The 22,630-nt window shown below is 39.9% G+C and overlaps 1 protein-coding gene across 8 annotated transcripts in view; it reads right to left on the bottom strand.

Annotated features, from left to right (window-relative positions):
• Nucleotides 1–22,630, bottom strand: part of CNTN5 (contactin 5) — a 736,829-nt gene that overhangs the window by 160,624 nt on the left and 553,575 nt on the right. For all 8 annotated transcript variants that reach the window (XM_064170433.1, XM_064170430.1, XM_064170397.1 and 5 more), the window contains one exon: nt 9,442–9,544. In XM_064170433.1, coding sequence (XP_064026503.1) covers nt 9,442–9,544 — 103 coding nt within the window. The remainder of the gene's footprint in view (nt 1–9,441; nt 9,545–22,630) is intronic.

The following is a 22,630-nucleotide window of genomic DNA, read 5'->3' as shown; positions in this document are numbered from 1 at the left end:
TGATAAGAGAAACAAGATTCCTAGGTTACAAGTCACTAAATTTCATTCCTTTGTGTTGCTTAAACATATGCAACTTCACATTAAGTTTATTTTACTTTATTTCATTTAGGAACAAGAATTTTAAATGGACTATCAGATGAGTCTCTTTCTGCAAGCCATTTTACAGATGGGGTGAATGTTTATGACTGAGCAATAAGTCTACCCAAAACAAAGTTTCTGATAGAATTATTAAAACCACATTAAATATAACAGCATGAACAATGCTTCTGTCATAACAGCCTCATCATAACTCAGTAATAAAAGGAAGTCAATATCTCTATTTTATTCTTATCTTTAACCATGACTGTTTCACAATAAAAATGTAGTCTTGACATTAGTGAAGTGATATAAGCTACAAATTTGAAGGAATATTGATATGCTGTATAGATGCTACTATTGTGCAGGAATAGCAGAAGCATAAAACAGTCTCACAACAATAAAGAAAAATATGCATGTGAGTTGTAATAAAATTTGTCTGACAGCACTGTTCTCTATTGATTCCTTAGATTAAAATCTCTCAGTGTTGGTCTAGGTGGTTATAACTGTAGTGAAAGAAAAAGAATGCATAAAACTTAATTTTTTCTTTAGCAAAACAATCCTTTTAGCAGTCTACATAGCCCACGGAACATATTTTAAAGGTATGATTGAAAACTTTGGTAACCCACAAGTACAGCAACAGCCTGCATCCTCTAATTTGTTCTAATGAAAAATAAAATATGATTAAACACTAAAAATTGGCTGTTGGCAATATAATAACACAAACTGCACACTTCTTTTTTCTTTTTTTTTTCTTCCTCCCGTTTTGTTTCTGGATGAAGCCAGAAAACCATTAAGCATAAGGATTATACAGAGAATAAACCAGAACCTGCTGCATGATTTCATGCATGACCCAAAATGCAGTGAGGAAAAGGTTCAGATACTGTGTATGCATTTTACACTATCTGTCTGTGTAAAAGAGTGTAGAAGAACTATTTGAAAGGGAAACAAAAAATCAACCTGCAGGTATATGCCAGAAAAAGAAAAAAAAAAAAGAAACAGGAAGAAAAAGAAAGTGATAAATTTCTGACACTTCCTTTTTCTTGGTTTCCTCTGAGAGCAAGGGTACATCCATGCTGAGGTGTGTGGTAATTTACTGTGCTAGTTTGAAGCAGGGTAGAATGTTTTGGTGAGAAGAAGTAGATTACAGGCTGTGAAAGGAAAACAGTGGTGATGTCTACTTCCCTCACAGTCTTGCTGAACAAGACACAAACCCATTAGAAAACACTCTCACCATTTTCACTCACTCTCGCTTGGGCTGCTGGCTGAGCAACATCTTACTCCCTAACCTCACCTTCCATTTGGCCTAACCCACTTTGCTTCTTAACCTCTTGGCTGAACCTCTTTTCTTCCTTGGGACTAGGGTAAGGTTGAGAGGGGTAGGGGGAAAGTGAAGGGGTGGTTGAGAGCCCCTCCTGGGGACTCAGGTTTCTGGGAGGGGAGTTGTGTTTCTGTATTACCTTTTACCTTGTATATTTCTGTCTATAACTCTATATACTGTAAATATCTGCTTGTATATTGTGCCAGCTGTAAATATAAGCTTCATTCATATTTCTAGAGCCGACTGAATAGTCTGGGTAATTTCTAAAGTGTGGGGGGTGAGGAATACCCAAACCATCACATTTACACCTTTACTTGTGAGTTTGGACAAACCAGTTTGTTGTTCCAACTGTGAAAATGTTTTCCTTATGAGACTTTTAAAATCCCCATGTATTTCCATCTATGCCTGCTTTAAATACCATGTTAAAATAACAGTATTAAAATCACTTATGAGATTGCTCTATTCAAAAGTCAGGAAGTGTAAAAGCACAGTTGGATGGTCATCACTGGAAGTACTCCAGGAATAAAAATGGCATGTGATGGGAGTAGAAGTTAAAGCCCTTTTACCTATTACCTATGAGCAGCATTACTTTTAGATCTTTTTAACTGGGGACTAAAGGAAGGCATTGAAATCCTTTCCCTTCAAAATGTACATGAGAGAAAATAATAATAATAGTAATAACAGCAACAACAACAACCACCAGTTGCCTCCAGATTGTCTTGGATTCAAAACCAGGAAAACTTGAGGCATAAGGAAAATGGTATAGAATCATAGAATCAACCAGGTTGGAAGAGACCTCCAAGATCATCCAGTCCAAACTACCACCCAGCTCTATCCAATCAACTACACCATGGCACTAAGTGCCTCATCCAGGCTTTTCTTCAACACCTCCAGGGACAGTGACTCCACCACCTCCCTGGGCAGCCCATTCCAATGCCAATCACTCTCTCTGGCAACAACTGCATCCTAACATCCAGCCTATACTTCTCCCATCAGAACTTGAGACTGTGTCCCCTTGTTCTGTTGCTGGTTGCCTGGGAGAAGAGAACAACCCCCACCTGGCTACAACCTCCTTTCAGGTAGTTGTAGACAGCAATGAGGTCACTCCTGAGCTTTCTCTTCTCCAGGCTAAACAACCCCAGCTCCCTCAGCCTCTCCTCACAGGGTTTGTGTTCCAGGCCCCTCACCAGCTTTGTGACCCTTCTCTGGACACATTCCAGCACCTCAACATCTCTCTTGAATTGTAGAGCCCAGAACTGGTGGTACTCAAGGTGTGGCCTGACCAGTGCTGAGTACAGGGGAAGAATAACCTCCCTTGTCCTACTGGCCACACTGTTCCTGATGCAGGCCAGGATGCCATTGGCTCTCTTGCCCACCTGGGCACACTGCTGCCTCATCTTCAGCTTAATATCCACCAGTACCCCCAGGTCCTTTTCTTCCTGGCTGCTCTCCAGCCACTCTGTCCCCAGCCTGTAGCACTACTTGGGGTTGTTGTGGCCAAAGTGGAGAACCCTGCACTTGGCCTTGTTAAATCTTATCCCATTGGCCTGTGCCCACCCATCCAGCCTGTCCAGGTCCCTCTGAAGGGCTCTCCTACCTTCCAACAGATCAACACCTGCTCCTAGCTTGGTGTCATCTGCATACTTACTGATGCTGAACTCAATCCCCTGGTCCATATGATCAATAAAGATGTTGAACAGGACTGGGCCCAGCACTGATCCTTGGGGAACACCACTAGTGACTGCCAACTGGATGTAGCACCATTCACCACCGCTTTCTGGGCTCAGCCATCCAGCCAGTTCTTGACCCAGCACAGAGTGAATCTGTCCAAGCCATGAGCTGCCAGCTTGGCCAGGAGCTTGTTGTGGCAGACAGTGTCAAAGGCTTTGCTGAAGTCCAGGTAGCCTGCTGTTACAGAAGGCAGTGCTTGAGAAATAGCACTTCTGGAGCTGGATAAGCCACGAATGCTGTGACCTGTGCAAGTGTGTCAGAAGGGAAAACAAAGGCTTCTTCTCCAGAACTTACCCCAGGAATGAGGGCATGATCTGTCTTCCTGATTTACTTAATAAACATGTCCTAGCATTTAAATGATGGGCTTTTTAGAAAAAGGGAAATATCTGGACATCACACAACAAATTCATTAAAAATAAGCTAATTTATTCATTTATTTATTGCAAAAAAATATAGCTAGTAGAAGACACAAGCAGTGAAAACTCTGTTACTCAGAAGTGTATACTAATATGCTGCTGGTTAGATTATTTTTTTTTTTAATGTAGATGTTTTGGCTTCTTTTGACCAGTAAGTTTTTAAGGAGATATTTTTCTTTAGTTATTATTTCACTATATTAACTGTGATTAATATAGATCCTAATCAGGATTTGGCAGTTATCTCAACTACAAAGATGAAGTCCTGTTCCTATGCAAAGTTAAAGATGAGAAGATATTAATACTTTATTATTGTCAGTATTGGTTTGGGATTTTTGGTGTTTGTTTTCTTTGGGGGGAGGGGGGGTTGGTTGTTTGCTTGTTGTTGGGAGTGGTGGTGTTTTGTTTTATTGGGTTTGGGATTTTTGTTTTTTTTTTTGGGGGGGGAGTTGGTTGATTTGGTTTGGGTTTTTTTTTTTTTGTGGGGTTTTATGTTGTTTGTTTGGGTTTTTTAATATGCTGCATTTTTCTTTTAGGAAGCAAAAGAATTCAAGTGTTCCTGATAAAAAATGACATAATTGAATGAGTTTCAGTAAACATAACTTTATGTTTTTTATATATATATATATGTACACAAAATGGATGTAATTGAAACACAAATTATCATATGGATGTAACAACAAATATGACTATAAAACTGTATGACTATATGACTATAAAAATAACCTCTCAATGAAAATGAGCCACTGTTAATATCCAGCACAGTGATCACAGAAGATGACTAATTGCAAAATGAACACTCAGGTGTATCACAAATTTTATTTGAACCTTCTGTATGTCACGTCTTCTGCTATACCTTGGCAATAAATCATGGATATGTGCAGTGTTTTCTTAGTCAGGGACTTGTGCTTATTATAAGTAGCATACAAATAAGATAATTTTGAGTTATTTCACTCCTATATTACTTTGAATTCATTAGCAACAACAAAGTCTATTTATAAGTGATATCATTAACACAGTATTTTCACCTGTGACTGGACCAGCTACATATTGCCTGAATCATGATAAAATCCTTCTCAAAGACTTTCTATCTGTCAAGGAATTAAGACATTTGATTTTAGTTTGGAGGCAAAAGCTTCATGACTCTATTTTCTTTTTATATGTACATATATGTAATTCCTACAGTCACAGTGACTAGCAGTTCTACATAAACACTATTAATAAATCATTAATCTCTAACTGAAGACAAGGCTCTTTCTGGGGTATTTGCCAAATGCCTGCTTCAGGAAATCTCTCTGGAATGTCTCATTCTCACAGTTACAATGGAGAGAGAAGAGTAAGTGCTTTAGATAGCTAAATTAAAGCATAAGAAAAACAACAGTACATTAGCTTTGAGATTGTAATAACTTCTCTGTTATTTACAATAAGAATTCAAAACACCAAATCTCAAAATGCTAAACAAAGAAGGAACAAATTAGCAGCTGATTCAGTTTGGTAATGAGGACCCATGGCAGTGTAACAAGCAAAAATCCCTACAAGCTATCAGAAATAAGGAACAAGGACAAAAAAATGAAAACAATAAAAATTAATAGAAAATCTGGATGAATTTCTACCTCCCACTTTAGCCTCCACATTTCAAACAAGGCCTGAAATGTCATTCATGTAATTATTACCACACCAGGTTGAAAGCAATTTCAACTCAGCTGATTTGATTGTTCATTAATGGCTGCAAAAAGAAGATAAGGAATGTGGATGGTAAAAATAGCTACCCATTACAATAGTAGCAAATGGGGTCAGCTTATTAGATAACCTTAAATTCCTTGATTGTTCAGGTGGTTTTGTTTTTTCCTTTCTTAAAGGTTAACACCAAATCTGAGCATGGAAAGAAGCTAGTTGAAGCTTTCCCTGTCAGCCCTCACCTTCCTTAGACAGCTCTGAGTAGTGACTGGCTATTTGAGACAGTTTACTAAATCTCAGCATGCTTATGATGGAAGGCATCAGTAGCTGTGTTTCTTGCCTGTCAGCGATGGTTGCAAAGGACATGTGGCATATCTCCTCTTTTCTGGAAAGTGACAGCTGACTTGTAATCTGTCAGCAGCTGCAATTTAATTCCACCAAAATGAAGAAAACAAGAACTAACATGTTGATTACTGCTTCAGCTATAGCCAGGAGTCTAAAGGCACCTTGTTGCAAACTACTAATGTGACAGAAAATTGGTTAGTGTTGCAACAGGAGAGTGCCTGGAGCCACTTGCCTCTACAGAACAGTCCTTTTCCTCATATATTTCAGCATTTCATGGAATCTCTCCAGTTATTGCTTTTCTGTCCTCTCCAATGTACCTCTTTCCTTATTTTTACTATATAGAATGTAAGAGTTGTGTGTTACCCTCCTGAAGTTCTTCCCTCACATTTGCTTTTCAAACTATTGCTTACCTTTACGTTGGGAATGCTTTTGTAAAAGCCACTACCACTGTCTAATGGCTCCTTGCACGCCCCCTGTGGTCACCCACTTTTTGTTTGGACTAGTTAGGCTGTGTCCTCTTTTCTCTCTAACCTGACTAAACAGATACAGCAGTGGCCTGCTCTATAGTAAGTTACTGAGCCTGTACAATGGAATGTGGTCTCTGTGGATTTGCAGGTGCAGGTCCTGTGGGAAGAAGCCATGTCTGTACCTGTCCAGCATGACAGATGATCCCATTGTTCACAGTATTGCTTTGGAATGGAGAACCATAACTGCTGTCCTGGTGTTGCTTAAGGGAATTGTAAACCTTGGTGAAGTGTGCTCATCATAAATTCATTATAATGGGTAAACACACCTCCTGGCCTAAGGCAGACCACACCTTGAGCCCACCCCCTTGGGCCCAGACAACACCTCAGTCGCTCCTCTTTGGGCATGCATGGAAGCCTTTACTTGTGGGGGGCATGAGGGGCAGAGAGAGTTGGAGCTCAGACATCATCAGGTGTGAAATTTATTACAAACAATGTCTCCCTGGCAATGGGATGTGAAGATCTTTCCCCACCAGGATCAAGAAAAGATCAGAAGGACCAGCAGGACTGGACCCAGGATCAGAGAGATGTCTTTGGACCTTCACATTGGTGGTAGCTATAAACTTCTTTTTCTTTTCTCTTTTCACTTTGCTCTATTTTACTTTTCCTCTTTCTCCTTTCACTTTTCACAGTGAGGGTGACAGAGCACTGGAACCAGCTGCCCAGGGAGGTTGTGGAGTCCCTCTCTCTCTGGAGATATTCAAGAACAATCTGGATATGTTCCAGTGTGATCTGCTCTAGGTGATCACGCTCTGGCAGGAGGGCTGGACCAGATGATCTTTTGAGGTCACTTCCAGCCGCTGACATTCTGTGATTCTATTTTCCCTACCTATTATGCATCATCTTATGGGCAAGCAATAAAGTGTACTGTTGATTGAAGTGAACCCCTTGATGTGGTTTCCCTAAGTTTTAGCTCTTTGAGATGACTCTAATGAACCATCATCATAGTAGTATCATAGTATCATAGTATCATCAGGGTTGGAAGAGACCTCACAGATCATCAAGTCCAACCCTTTACCACAGAGCTCAAGGCTAGACCATGGCACCAAGTGCCACGTCCAACCTTGCCTTAAAGTGCCCCAGAGACGGCGACTCCACCACCTCCCCGGGCAGCCCATTCCAGTGTCCAATGACTCTCTCAGTGAAGAACTTTCTCCTCACCTCCAGCCTAAACCTCCCCTGGCGCAGCCTGAGGCTGTGTCCTCTCGTTCTGGCGCTGGCCACCTGAGAGAATGTGCTAGTTTGAAGCAAGCTGGAATGTTTTGGTAACAGAACTAGATAACGGGCAGTGAAATGAAAACAATTGATGTCAACTTCTCTCACAGTCACGCTGAGAACTCTGGGAAGAAGAAAGACTCTTTCTCCATTTTGTTTCTCTCTCTTGCTTTTGCCTTAGACCTGGTCATATCTCATTAACCCTGCTTCTACTAACCTTGCTCCCTAACCTCTTGGCTGCACCTCTCTTCTTCCTGAGAACTGGGGTAAGGTTGAGAGGGCTGGGGGGAGGTGTTGGGGTGGTTTGAGAGCCCCTCCTGGGGACTCAGGTTTCTGGGAGGGGAGTTGTGCTTTTGTATTGTTTATCCTTTGTATATTTCTGTATATAATTGTATATAACTGTATATATTGTAAATACCTGCTTGTAAATTCTGCTAGCTGTAAATAAATTGCTTCATCTATATTCCCAGGGTCCGTCTGAGTTAGCTGGGGCAAATTCAAAAGTGTGTATATTTCTGTATATAATTGTATATAACTGTATATATTGTAAATAGCTGCTTGTAAATTCTGCTAGCTGTAAATAAAATTGCTTCATCTATATTCCCAGGGTCCATCTGAGTTAGCTGGGGCAAATACAAAGTGTGGGAGGGGCGAGGTAACCCCCAAACCATCACAGAGAAGAAAGCAACCTCCCCCTGGCCACAACCACCCATCATGAGTCCACTGCTTGGACTGTGACACATACAAAGGTCAAAATTACTATAAAAACAGTTTTAAAATCCTCTCAGCTAGTAAAAACATGCTTGGAAAGGTTGGTCTGGAAAACTAGCCTGATGAGTAACCTAGAATGGTGATCCTCAAGAAAATAGACAATTGTCTTGAAACTACTTTTCTCTTCTGTATTCTTCCTAACTAGATAAGTAGGAAGAATTGGTATTGAAGATATGGTACTCATCAGGCTAATTGATTTCTGAAGATACTCCACACGAGTCATAAAGACAAATTCTTCCACTGATTCTTAATCAAAATGGGACTTTAAGAAACCTGTATGTGCCTTGATAAGATCTAAACTAGAAGGTCAAGCAGGATATATGACATTAAGCAGCTTGACTTCAGTGGATGAGGGGCTAAGATGTCCAAAAGGAACACCACCGCAAAAAGGAACTGAGAAGAATTCAATAGGGAGAGATTTCTTTCAACACACTAGCTACCACCACCTTATATTTGAGGGGTTATTTTGGAAAAAAATATATCTTTTTGATTTGCTGATATATTTCTAATGAAATAGCACTGCTGGAACTCCTGCTTTGGTCTACATACATGTACAGAAGAAAGAGTTTCTTTGAATCACTAGAATTGCTTCTTAGATCTGTCTGATGATACTACTCTTGCCATCCTTATTCTTGACAACAATAATGATAATAATTGCCATAACAAAACTGAAATGTTATCAATTTCATTCTATATTCTGTAATCAGAATAGTGTGTAGAAACAATGTATTTAATGAGTGAAATAGCAAAGAGGTATTTCTAAAACCTTCATCTCCCTAAACTCATTTATCAATAAACATCTAAAGGCAGCCTTGAAATTAATACTAAATAACTGTTCTCTAATGGTGCTCTTAGGTCACATGAAAAATAGAGAATTAGAACTGCTATGAAGTATGTTAGGATGTGTTTAGGCCATCATGATTTTAGCTTCATGTATAAACTATGTGTCTGGGGGAAAAGGGGGTTAAATAGGTTCTTTTGATAAAAACAGGTTCTTTTCCCAACAGTAATATTTTGGCAGAATAAACTCTAATTTACTAATTTATGGCATCACAGTGTGCAAATATCAGTCTGGTAAAATTTTCAATGGAAAGTCTTTTATATTCCCCCCCACACACACTTTGTTTTCTTTCACAAGAACATACATCACTTTTCATTTTGACAGACAGTCTTTTACCTTGAATGAATTACTGTCCACATAAATGCCTGGGCAGGGAATTCATAATTGGCTATTTTGTCAGTGGTTACTTTGAGTGTGCAGTAAGGACTGTCTGTGAAAACGAAATCCAGCAAAATAATGAAGCCACAAATTAGGCATGTCACATCTTTATAAACAATGATGTCTAATTAAGAAAAAAATTGTACTTACTTGCCAAGTGCAAAACACTCCATCTTAACAGTAGTTCCCCTTGCAGCTGTTACCGTGTAAGGAAAATGGACTTCAATTTTTGGTTCGTATTCCCCCATCACACCTAGAAAGTAAGGGATGTTTAAAATATGAAGTTTTATCAGTTTTTGATTTGTTGAGATTCTCACAGAAAAAAAAAAAAAAACCAAAACCCATGTAGCTTTCTTTTTGAACCTCTTTTTGAACCTGCTCATCAGTAAAGCTGGCAATTAATAAGATAGCCTTGCTTGGTCTGATATGCTCAGCTCAGGTCCAGTACAGAGTCTAAAATGCTCTTTAGAGGTACCAGCCATGAGCTTAAGAAAATGGATTTACTTTCTCAAATATGAGTTAACAATTACATTTTGAAAAATTAAAGTAGGCAATCAGTTTTAGAAGGATTTTCCAGTGTGGTGACAAACAGGACAAATATACCAACATATCATTTAAGTGAGGACCTTCTGAGCACAGCAAGAAAACCTCAAATCTGTAAGAACATTTGTATATGCAGATACAAACACAGACATATAGAAAGTTTGTTTATTTCTTTTTTAGTGACCATTTTAATTTGGGACATAATCAATTTCATCAGGATAACAGTCTTAGTACTATAAGATACAACTAGAAAAACATCCAGGAATGTGAAAAATAGAAACAAATAAAATCAACAGTTATCTGGAATTTGCTGGGACATGACTGGCAGCCTTGGAAAATGATGAGAGTTTAGTAAATATAAAATGAACAGGGAAGGGACACAGGTGTCACAAGGTGAGGTGAATGCTTGGATTTGATGCAACTTGGAGGAAGTATCAAAATCAACATAGTAGGAGAAGAATATGATTCTAACACCTGGGTTGAGTTAGAAGATGAGCTATGAGAGTAAGCAATACTCAGGAATTAAAGCTACAAAGTAAGACTTCTTAAAAAGTAGGAATGATTCAGATTCTTAGATGAGGAAAACTGAACAAAATCTGACTTGTGGAGATGGAGTCAAGGCAGCAACCAAACTGAAGTCAATTACAATCTTCCCTAGCCTGCACTGAAATAATTCCTAGTTTAATTTGTCATTAAAAAATATATATATTCCCATTGGTTTATACTGTGTCAATAAATTTAATAATTTAATTACACTCCTTCTGATTTCTTTCACTGTTTACTGGCTTTTATTGTGAGCATGAATATCGGTTTCTGATTCATCTCAGTTGAGTAATTTGTAATTTTATACCTGTCGTATCCTGTTTTTAGCTGTCGTTTACAGACCAAAAGAAATCTCATCTATTGATCCCTCCCTACAGTGAATCTTTAATAAACTTATGATCATTCCCAGTGCCCATGTTGCACTGTTCCAAATTTCATTCTGTCATTTTGACATGGGAAGATGAGGAACACACACTAGGGATACCTCACACTAGATCAGGCTGCTCAGACTCAATGCAGCCTGGCCTTAAAAACCTCCAGGTTTGGGGTTTCCACCAATTCCCTGCACAGCCTGTTCCAGTGACTCACCACCCTCATAGTATCACACAGTATCACAGTATCATCAGGGTTGGAAGAGACCTCACAGATCATCAAGTCCAACCCTTTACCACAGAGATCAAGGCTAGACCACGGCACCAAGTGCCACGTCCAACCTTGCCTTGAACCGCCCCAGGGACGGTGAAGAACTTATTCCTCACATCCAATCTGAACCTACCCACTTCTAGTTTTGCTCCATTCTCCCTAGTCCTGTCACTACCCAACATCCTAAAAAGTCCCTCGCCAGTTTCTTGTAGGCCTCCTTCAGATACTGGAAGGCCACAATAAGGTCTTCTTGGAGCTTTGTTCCTCTCCAGACTGAACAGCCCCAACTCTCTCAGTCTATCTCCATAGGAGAGGTGCTCCAGCCTCCTGACCATCCTCATGGCCTTTCTCTGGACACATTCCAGGTGTTGATATTTCTACCACAAGATGTTTTATTTTGTTTATATGTGTTTGCACTATTGTGTTTGTTATTGGTTTGGTTTGGTTTGGTTTGATTTGTTCCTTGCTGCTTTCTTCATGCTTCCATTCTATTTGCCTTTTTACTCTTGAGCTGGTGTTCACCCAAAGTGGTACGCTAATCTCTTTACTGGTAATATATATCATAAAAAAGTATTATATTTCTATGCTCAAGTATTATATAATATTGTACTAGGTGATTGTGCTAGTTTGAAGCTAGCTGGAATGTTTTGGTGAGAAAAACTAGATTACAGGCTGTGAAAGGAAAACAATGATGATGTCTACATCCCTCACACTCTTGCTGAGGAGTATGGGAAGAAGAAATGAAAACCTTAGATAACACTTTTGCCATTTTCACTCACTCTCGCTTGGGCTGCTGGCTGAGATGCATCTCTCTAACACACCCTTCCATTTGGCCTAACCCACTTTGCTTCATAACCTCTGGCCAAACCTCAATTTCTTCCTTGGGACTGGAGCAAGGCTGAGAGGGGCAGGGGGAAGGCTTAGGGGTGATTGAGAGCCACTCCTGGGCACTCAGGTTTCTGGGAGGGGAGTTGTGTTTCTGTATTACCTTTTACCTTATGTATTTCTGTCTCTAACTGTATATACTGTAAATATCTGCTTGTACATTGTGTTAGCTGTAAATATAAGCTTCATTCATATTTCCAGAGCCAACTGAGTCTAGTCTGGGTGATTTCTAAAGTGGTGGGGGGGGGAGGGTGGGGAACACCCAAACTGTCACAGTGATATTATCTGTCATCTATACAGTCTATTACCATGAGAATCTTCTATAGATCTTTATGGTTAGTTTTAAATTTAACTACAGTTAATATTTTTTTATAGACAAGCTTTACTAGCTCTGTGTTCAATTCCTTTATAGTTCATTTATGTATTCCATGGTGAGGTCTCAAACAACTATTCTGTGGCTTCGCTGATAATCTCCTAGCTCTCTAAACTGAACAGGCACTTCTACAGCACGTGGATGCTTTCAATCTGTTGTTAACGCAAACCGGGGCTATCTTTGACAGCCTTTGAGGAGTGACCCTTTCAAGAGCTATTTAGAATGAAAGTGTTGCCTTGACCATTCCTACTCATTCTGTCAAACTCTTAAGGAAACATACACAGATTGAAGCACGATGTCCCTCTTAAAAGCTGTGTTCGTCGTATATGACTGTATGATAACATTAGTGTATGGTAATGTGACCAATACAGACACTTTTTATCCCAACATTCAACACACAAGTCAGATTCCTGGTCTGTAGTTCCTCAGTTGATCCTAGGAGTCCCTTTTATTTAAAAGAAAAACCACCTTCTCCACCCACACTCCTTTTAGCCTTGAGGCCCAACAGAGGGAAACATAACATCCTGCTCCCTTATGAATGTGAGTTTGGCCTTGGGGATTTGCTAGTACTTCTAATGTCAGTATTTCTTCTATTGAAACTTCAATTACAAGAACTTCAGTCCCAATAGGGGAACCTGCCCAAGCTCTCTGGTTGTGAACAGTGCTGTAAAGAGTTCTGTTAGGTTTCCTGATGGAGACATAATCCTGAGATGCTCATATTAGACTTCTGCCATCTGCTGTCAGCATTTGCTGTCAGGTTTTGTGATTCAATGAATTTAAACAGTAGATGGTCAGGTGTTTCTTGGTTTTGTGTAAGACTTTGGTTTTTAATATCATGGTGTTGAATTGTCATACACTATTAAAGATTTGCCTTTTACTTAGCCTGGAGAAGAGGAGGCTCAGGGGTGATCTTATTGCTGTCTACAACTACCTGAGGGGTGGTTGTGGCCAGGAGGAGGTTGCTCTCTTCTCTCAGGTGGCCAGCACCAGAACAAGAGGACATAGCCTCAGGCTGTGCCAGGGGAGATTTAGGCTCGAGGTGAGGAGAAAATTCTTCACTGAGAGAGTCATTGGACACTGGAATGGGCTGCCCGGGGAGGTGGTGGAGTCGCTGTTCCTGGGGCAGTTCAAGGCAAGGTTGGACGTGGCACTTGGTGCCATGGTCTAGCCTTGAGCTCTGTGGTAAAGGGTTGGACTTGATGATCTGTGAGGTCTCTTCCAACCTTGGTGATACTGTGATACTGTGAAATATTGAGGCCTTGAGTTTTGTGTGTTACAATTGACCTCCTTCAGTCTTACATACATGACTTTCGCTCAGCAGTTTGCCACAGGTCATTTTGACTTTCATTTATCAAACATGAAATAGAACAATAAACAAAATTGATCAGCATAGAAGAAAAATATAATGTATGATTTTCAAGAGGCTTACAAATCACAGAGCTCATATGGTCTAAGAACAGAGGACCAGGGAGTCACTATCAACCCTCCTGTGTTCTCCACATGACAATATCGTGTTTTGGGCAATCTTTTGTCTTCCTAGGAAGACCCCCCATAATTTGGGTTTGCTTAGATTAATTAGCAAGTTTCTTAAACTCCCACTTCAGAAACTGTGCCTTTCATATGAATGTGCTAAATTTGTCACAGGTATGAAACAAACCTCTTCACAGTAAATTTAATCCACTAGATCTTGAAATGTTGTCTGGGATTTAAAAAGAATCAAAGTATTTAGAAGCCAAATTTCCTTGTTTGTTTTAGTAAATTTTATCCCTGGGCTTTATTTTGAAGCAAGACATCTTGCCTTTCATTTCCCAATCTCTGAGTCCTCTGCCCTTTAATGTGTATGAGGAGAGCTCTCCACATTTCTGTCCAGTCAGAGTCTTCCCTGACTGGATGCAGTCGAGTTGACACGAAAGATGAGAGACACTACTAAACCTTCTTCTGTATCTGTCGTTACTGAAAGGGGCACTGTGCTAGTTTGAAGCTAGCTAGAATGTTTTGGTGAGAAGGATTAGATCATAGGCTGTGAAAGAGAAACAAGGGTAATGTCTACTTCACTCATACCCTTGCTGAGAGGTATAAGAACAAGGATCCAAATATAGATAAGGCACTTCTGCTTGGGAGCTCAGAGATGCATTTTTTTTCTCTCTAGCCTCTCTGCCATCTCTCTTTGCTTCCTAACCACCTGGCTGAACCTCCATTCTTCCTTGGGACTGGGGTAAGGTTGACAGAGGTGGCAGGAGGGATGGTTGGGAGCCCCTCCTGGGGACTCAGGTTTCTGGGAGGAGTGTTCTGTTTCTGTATTACCTTTTACCTTGTATATTTCTGTCTATAACTGTATATACTGTAAATATCTGCTTGTATATTGTGCTAGCTGTAAATATAAGCTTCATTCAAATTTCCAGAGCCAGATGAGTCTAGTCTGGGTGATTTCCAAAGTGTGGGGGGGAGGGGCAGGTAACACCCAAACCACTACAGGCACTGATTCAAATGACGGAATGTATCCCACAACTAAGCACACCTTGACTTTATTTGAATTAATTGGCTTGTTAGTCACACAGGCAGAAATGAAGCTCAATATTTTCTATTATAGAAGAGATTTCTCCATTCCTTTCTTCAGATTTTTTTCCCATAACAATGCAATTATCACAGAGCAATTATTACATACTATCCAACTCAAGCTAAAACCAAACAACTTCATATAATCAGCTTTAATTTTAATAAATGTTTTAACTGAGCAAGATGTTACACTGACTTGTCTGCAAACCTGGGACTTAAGTCCAGTTTGCCACTATTCAAAGTGTCATACAAGATTTTAGCAACTCTATCGTCTAGAATTTAGTTTGCCATTAAAAAAAAAATCACTAAATCACAGTGATGTGCCAAGCACTGATGGTTAGGTGCCTATATACCATAGGAATAGATGTAATAACATTTTGAACATTTACAGACGTTGCTGCAGATAAAACTGTTTACATTATCCCCTGTGGGCCATTTAGTGGAAATGCAGAATGAAGTAAAAGCAAGCTCAGTCAGGCCTTTCAGCCACAAACAAATGAAAGAGCTACAGACAGTGAATCAGGCACTACTGCTTTGAAAATGACTGCTCTACCTCTTCATTAAGCCTCCCACTCCATGGCTTCTACAATTTTAAATGAAGAATGTAGAAAAATTGTGAGCCTATGACTGTATGCACACAAGACATTCTGCCTTCATGCAGAAAAAGATAAATAAGGGTTCAGAGAAATCACGACACATCATCTTAATCTAGCTGTGTAGAGGATGACAATTCTACCTGGCATTAGCTGGTCTCTTGAATATTCTGGAGCATAAGAGCTGAGTTGTTTTCAAACTGTTTATGCAATTTAACTTACTGCAGAAACTAAATTTCACCAGAACAGTTTACAGGTAAAACTTGAATAAGTGGCTGATAAGCTTTTAAGACAGCAGCTGGAAAAGAATATAAGATTCCTGGCTAAACATCATCAGAGTGATAGGGAGAAAATTAAAACCTAAGATACTGAGGAGAAAGATTAGGCACAGATTTAAGCTTGCCTTTATTTTATTAGCAAAAGTCAATATCCATAGTTCCATGCCTAAGAGTGTTTGCCTGAGAGCTTTTAGTGAAATCTCCAGTCTTTATCAAAAGATGTCAGAATGTTAATCTATTCTTTTTACACCCTGCACTGTGCTCTAATCACAAAATTATCAGAAATTCATTGGTTTGGATATTCCTCTCAATTTCTGGGAAACTTCTGGAGGAGTGATGAACTTGTCCTATTGCATAAGAATTTTCTAATAGTTTTATGGATCAGAAATTAAGTTTCCTTCCACGTTATAACTAGCATGTGTTGTGTGAATATGTATTAAGGTAATTTTGACTAAGACACTGTAGCAGTAATATCCATATATAATTTCTCCTGTCAATAATCTGTGATTCAAACTAAGGTTGTCTATCATGTGAATAATTTTGTGACAAATGAATATTTAGAATTTTCCCAGAAAATATGAATTATTAAGTTGGAAGAGAAAGCTCTGAGCAGACACAATAATTTCACAGCACAAGCCAAATCAATTAAAATATAATGATACATTCTGAACTCTGTCTAGAAAGGTCTTTCTAGAAACAGGATTCTCATTTTGAAACACTAAGAAATTATTTATAACTAAGAAATGACACTAATGTATGATACAAATACATGATAGCTTTTTTTCTCTTAAACACTTAAAACACTTAAACCAAGAGCACTACATTTTCAATTGTAAGTGGGTGCGTTATACATGACTGAAGTAAAGGGACCTGGGGCCAAACACTAAGTAGCGAGGTAAGGCCACAGTAAATAATAAGGGCAACAGTGCTATTCTCACCCAAGAAAAGAGTGGTGTAACCCTATAGCAGCTCAGGAAGGGCTAAAGGGAGGCTGTAGCCAGATGGGGGTTAGTATCTTCTCCCAGGCAACCAGCAACAGAATAAGGGGACACAGTCTCAAGTTGTGCCAGGGGTGGTATAGGCTGGATGTTAGGAGGCAGTTGTTGCCAGAGAGAGTGATTGGCATTGGAATGGGCTGCCCAGGGAGGTGGTGGAGTCACCATCCCTGGAGGTGTTGAAGAAAAGACTGGATTAGGCACTTAGTGCCATGGTCTAGTTGATTGGATAGGGCTGGGTGATAAATTGGACTGGATGATCTTGAAGCTCTCTTCCAACCTGGTTGATTCTATGATTCTCTAGTTCTTCAGAGAGGCCAAAATTTCTATTCCACAGTTTGGGTTGCAGAGATCTGTTTACCCACGTTTGAAAGCATTAAGCAGTAACTATGACCAAGCCTGGTGGCTCTTTCTAGTCAGAGAAGTCTTTACTGAATCATAAGAGAATTAAATCCATCACATTTCTCACACATATATAATTTAGCATCTAAGATTTTGTGCTAAACCCAGCACACCTGGCACTGAATGAAACCCAACTTCACCTTTGGACATTCAGAGAAGAGTGAGGGTGTTTGAATAGCTTGTATACAGCATTCCAGTATAAGGATTTGTATATGTATAATATATAGAGAGAGTTGCATGGAAATGTGATGATCTGAATATTTTCACTGACTGTGTCTAGAGATAATATTTCTGAACAGCCCATACACATCAAGAAAACTCTGAACTCTACTACACTAAACCACAACCATCTTGCTTGAGAGGCCTAACAAGAGGAGTCAACAGAAAGCTAGAAATATTACTGGGTATTTTTGTTGTGGTTTGTTTTATTTATTTTCTTAATGTTGCTTTTCTTCTTCCACTTTTTTTTCCTTTTTTTTTTTTTTTAGATTGTAACTGGGGACGAAATTATACTGAACTTGGCACAAGAAAACTGTGGCAGATTTCTTTTAGGCTTCACTGGCCCATGTTTATTATTCCTCCTTCCTAATTGCCTGCTGTTCGCCCAGGTCAGGCTCACAAAAGCTATTCAGAAACTTGGAAAATACTATTCAATCTAAATGATTAGGAGGAGGATCTAATTTTCACAGGGTTTCTAATTATCTTCCTGATGGCATATTCACAGATCTTGAAGAAACTAATTTCTCCTAGATTAAATTACACAATTGTTTGTACTTCAAATATGACCTTAAGCTTTATATTTTGTGCAACCTATGCTGTTCTTTTCTAGGATGAAACCAAAATGTTCTCCTTCCAGTTAGGTACCAAAAGTGTTGGGATTGTTGTAGTGTTCAGAGGGAAATTTTTCATTTGTTTCTGATCAATTAGGACACAAAATAGTGTTTTTGTAGTACTTGTTTTTATGTAATTGACTGGAAAGAATTTTCACTGATGGGAAATGATTTTCATTTGAGAGTCCTCATATAACCATGCAAATACAAGTATCTATTGTTTCCTCAGTGAGAAAGAACAAACACTAACATTTCTCCTCCACTAGTAACACCTGTTGAAATATCCATTGCTTTAGATCCCGGAGCAGAAAATCATCCTCATTATAAACTTACTGCACTCGGGACACGGTTTACTGGCTATGGTGCTTGGACTTAGTAATTTTAGAAGTCTTTTCCAAATGAAACAGTTTTATGATGCTAATCTCAAGCAAAATTTCTGCTGTTCACAATCATATTGTTTCACTGTGTTGACGAGAATACCAAACTGACAGGTCATTCTTATGTGAACATTGTTATACCCCATAGTTGTAAAGCAGTCACTTTTGAATGTGTATCTCTGATGCTGAGACAATAAGATACATAGCACAAGCTGTGACCATTCCTGATAATCTAAACCCATTCACACTAATGACTTTTTTTTTTACTAGTTTGCACAAATTTTAATTCAGTCACTATTAATTAAAAAATTACAAATGTATTTCTGTCTGAAAACATCTACAGTTTGATGTAAGACCATTCCTGATCTTGAGTTGAATTTAGAGGAACATTTTTCCTCAAGATAATTTATTTTATGATTCGCATCCTCTGTATACTCTGAATCAGTTAATTTCTTTCCTTCATGTAATACTTCCGTAAATCTTCAGGAGGATAAGCAAAACAAGAAAGTATGTGTGAAGAAGATGTACAGATTGGTGCATATTTAGAATGTTAAGTTATTTTAGCTAGATAAAAAATGCAGCTTCATTCAGGAGAGCCCTGAAGAGGGACCTTGACCGGCTGGATGGGTGGGCAGAGGCCAATGGGATGAGATTTAACAAGGCCAAGTGCAGGGTTCTGCACTTTGGCCACAACAACCCCAAGCAATGCTACAGGGTGGGGACAGAGTGGCTGGAGAGCAGCCAGGAGGAAAGGGACCTGGGGATGCTGATAGATAGTAGGCTGAAGATAAGCCAGCAGTGTGCCCAGGTGGCCAAGAGAGCCAATGGCATCCTGGCCTGCATCAGGAACAGTGTGGCCAGTAGCACAAGGGAGGTTATTCTGCCCCTGTACTCAACACTGATCAGGCCACACCTTGAGTGCTGTGTCCAGCTTTGGGCTCTTCAATTCAAGAGTGATGTTGAGGTGCTGGAACATGTCCAGAGAAGGGCAACAAAACTGGTGAGGGGCCTGGAACACAAACCCTATGAGGAGAGGCTGAGGGAGCTGGGATTGTTTAGCCTGGAGAAGAGAAGGCTCAGGGGTGACCTCATTGCTGTCTACAACTACCTGAAGGGAGGTTGTAGCAAGGTGGGCATTGGTCTCTTCCGCCAGGCAACCAGCAACAGAACAAGGGGACACAGTCTCAAGTTGTGCCAGAGGAGGTATAGGCTGGATGTTAGGAGGAAGTTGTTGCCAGAGAGAGTGATTGGCATTGGAATGGGCTGCCCAGGGAGGTGGTGGCAGCACCGTCCCTGGAGATGTTCAAAAAAACCCTGGATGAGGCACTTAGTGCCATGGTCTAGTTGACTGGATAGGGCTGGGTGCTAGGTTGGACTGGATGATCTTGGAGGTCTCTTCCAACCCAATTGATTCTATGATTTCCAAAAGAAAGTGTTTCTATAAACTAGTAGGAAAATTAGAGGTTATCATAAAACAGCTCAGCGAAAACTAAACTCAAAGTAAGCTGCAAAAGTTTTTGTGCTACACTGAATGCTGAAATCTAATCTTTTCTAAACCTTTCCCAAATTTCCTCCAGAAATACTTCTCTGGATTCAGCCCTTTCATATTGTCAAAAGACTACTGCAGGATATGTGGGTCTTTTACAGACTGTATCTTTGAACTTTCACCTGCTGTTTGATAGCGCACTTCAGCTATATTACAATCCCTATAAAACACCCCATAGACAATTATTGTATAGGAGCCCTCAATAAAATGTCCTGGGTACCTATAGATTTTCACTGAGAATTTTAGGTGGAAGGACCACTGGTACTGACTACAACAGATTTTCCAAATGGAAAGAAACATCATTTTGGAAAAGAAAACCCACAACAAATCAAACCCAAAACAAAACTAACAACAACACCCCACCCACCTACCCCATCCTACCACAGCGTCCTTGTTTTCTTTCTGAATTAAAGTAAGGTTTTGCTGGTTGGTTGGGTGGGTGGGGGTAAGGTGGGATGTTGTTTCATTTTTTTATTCCTGACTTTCATCCTGTCATTTTTGGCAACCTTGCAGTGAGATCTCAGCACAGGGGCTAGAATGAAAACGAAAAGAAGCATTTATTCCACATACCTGTAGCCCATGAGGGATGTATTTTTATTACAGAAAAGCAGAGACTGTGAGAAGCCTTTTATTTTCAGTTTCATAACGACTCAACATTTGAACGCCTCACTACGATGTTAGGGGAGAAACAACATGTTCACTGCAGGAGTAACAGCTCTCCAGGAACAATGCCATTGTTTCAGCATTCTCCTGGAGCAGCCAGCACTTTGATGTCTGTCTGTGCTATCAGTTTCTTTGCCCAGAGAGTTTGGCTCTGATTGAAAAAAGTCAGACTAGGACAATTTCAGGTTTTAGTTGTGTCCTGGAGCATTAGAGAGAGTTCCCACAGTTTCCAGGCAGTCTTGTATGATTTTTTAAGAAAACTTGCACCATTCAAATATGAGATGTGATGCTTAAAAATGTGAGTTAGCGATCTTGCAATATGACTAACATGAAAGAGGCCTCCTGCAAGGTCAGAAACTCCAGAAAAATCTTGCAGGATGAAGTCACAGCTGGATAAGTATTTTTATCTCCCACTGCAATCCAGGCATGCTTTGTGTCTTCTAGAATTCATCTCCATATGCATAGACACATTAGAGTTAAAAATTAGTAATACATGTAGGAAAAAAAGTGATCTGTGCATTCCTGGAAGGAGGTCATAAACATTAGTACTGTGTCCAGTTCTGGGCCCCTCAATTCAAGAGAGATGTTGAGGTGCTGGAACATGTCCAGAGAAGGGCAACGAAGCTGGTGAGGGGCCTGGAGCACAAATCCTACGAGGAGAGGTTGAGGGAGCTGGGCCTGTTTAGCCTGGAGAAGAGGAGGCTCAGGGGTGATCCTATTACTGTCTACAACTACCTGAAAGGGCATTGTAGCTAGGTGGGGGGTGGCCTCTTCTCCCAGGTAACCAGCAATAGAACAAGGGGACACAGTCTCAAGTTGTGCCAGGGTAGGTATAGGCTGGATGTTAGGAAGAAGTTCTTCCCAGAGAGAGTGATTGGCATTGGAATGGGCTGCCCAGGGAGGTGGTGGAGGTACTGTCCCTGGGGGTCTTCAGGAAAAGCCTGGATGAGGCACTTAGTGCCATGGTCTAGTTGATTGGAGAGGGCTGGGTGCTAGGTTGGACTGGATGATCTTGGAGGTCTCTTCCAACCTGGTTGATTCTATGATTCTATGATTCTATGATTAGGGTTAGTCTTTGAGCAACTCTTTTTAAAGCTAACCCTCTGTCAACTAGCAGTATTCTTCTGGGGTCGAAAGAGTCTGCCTGTGAAATTGCTGATTTTATTCTATCTCTATTTTTATTTTTGCTTAATTTCCACCACTGGGAAAATTATTCTTCCTTCTCCCAAACATTTTTTAATGTTGGGAAAAGCATTTTAAAATAACTCAGAGATGTCAAACATATCCTAGAGTTCTATCCAAACATTCACATGATGAACATAGTCCATCATGGAAAATCAGAAATGAAGATCCATAACAGCTAACTGTAATCAAATAACTATACCTTCTGTCATTATACGAGATTATTAACCATGCAGAATTAATCAACAGAATCAGGACAGACAAGATTCAGAACTACGATGACATGGAAAAAAAATTTGAAGGTCAGGGTTTACATTCTGTTATGTGAGAATACATCTGGTCAGATATGTTGACTTCTAAGGAAGTATGGACTAATTTTCTCTAGTGAAACACGATAGAAAGTATCCTCTGATGTCTAAAATTTTACAGGCTCTCTTATTTTATTCTGTAAAGTTCCTAACAAAGCTTCTAGGCAGTATCTACAGAAAAATAACATGAAGAATTACTTAATTCTCTCCTCTATAGTAATGATATTAAAGTTAACATCTTTTCAAGAGAAATATAAAGGAAAAAAAAAACGAAAAGAAATCTTCAATGAAGTTGTGTGAACTTGAAATAACTGTATTATGCTATCAAATAAGGAAGCTGGTGAAAGGCCTGGAACACACACCCTATGAGGAGGGGCTGAGGGAGCTGGGGTTGTTTAGCCTGGAGAAGAGGAGATTCAGGGGTCATCTCATTGCTGTCTACAACTACCTGAAGGGACATTTTAGCCAGGTGGGGGTTGGTCTCTTCTCCCAGGCAACCAGCAACAGAACAAGGGGACACAGTCTCAAGTTGTGCTGGGGGAAGTATAGGCTGGATGTTAGGATGCAGTTGTTGCCAGAGAGAGTGATTGGCATTGGAATGGGCTGCCCAGGGAGGTGGTGGA

This window comes from Pogoniulus pusillus, chromosome 3 (genome assembly GCF_015220805.1).
Source record: "Pogoniulus pusillus isolate bPogPus1 chromosome 3, bPogPus1.pri, whole genome shotgun sequence".
NCBI lineage: Eukaryota > Metazoa > Chordata > Aves > Piciformes > Lybiidae > Pogoniulus > Pogoniulus pusillus.
This window is presented reverse-complemented; position numbering and strand designations above follow the sequence as displayed.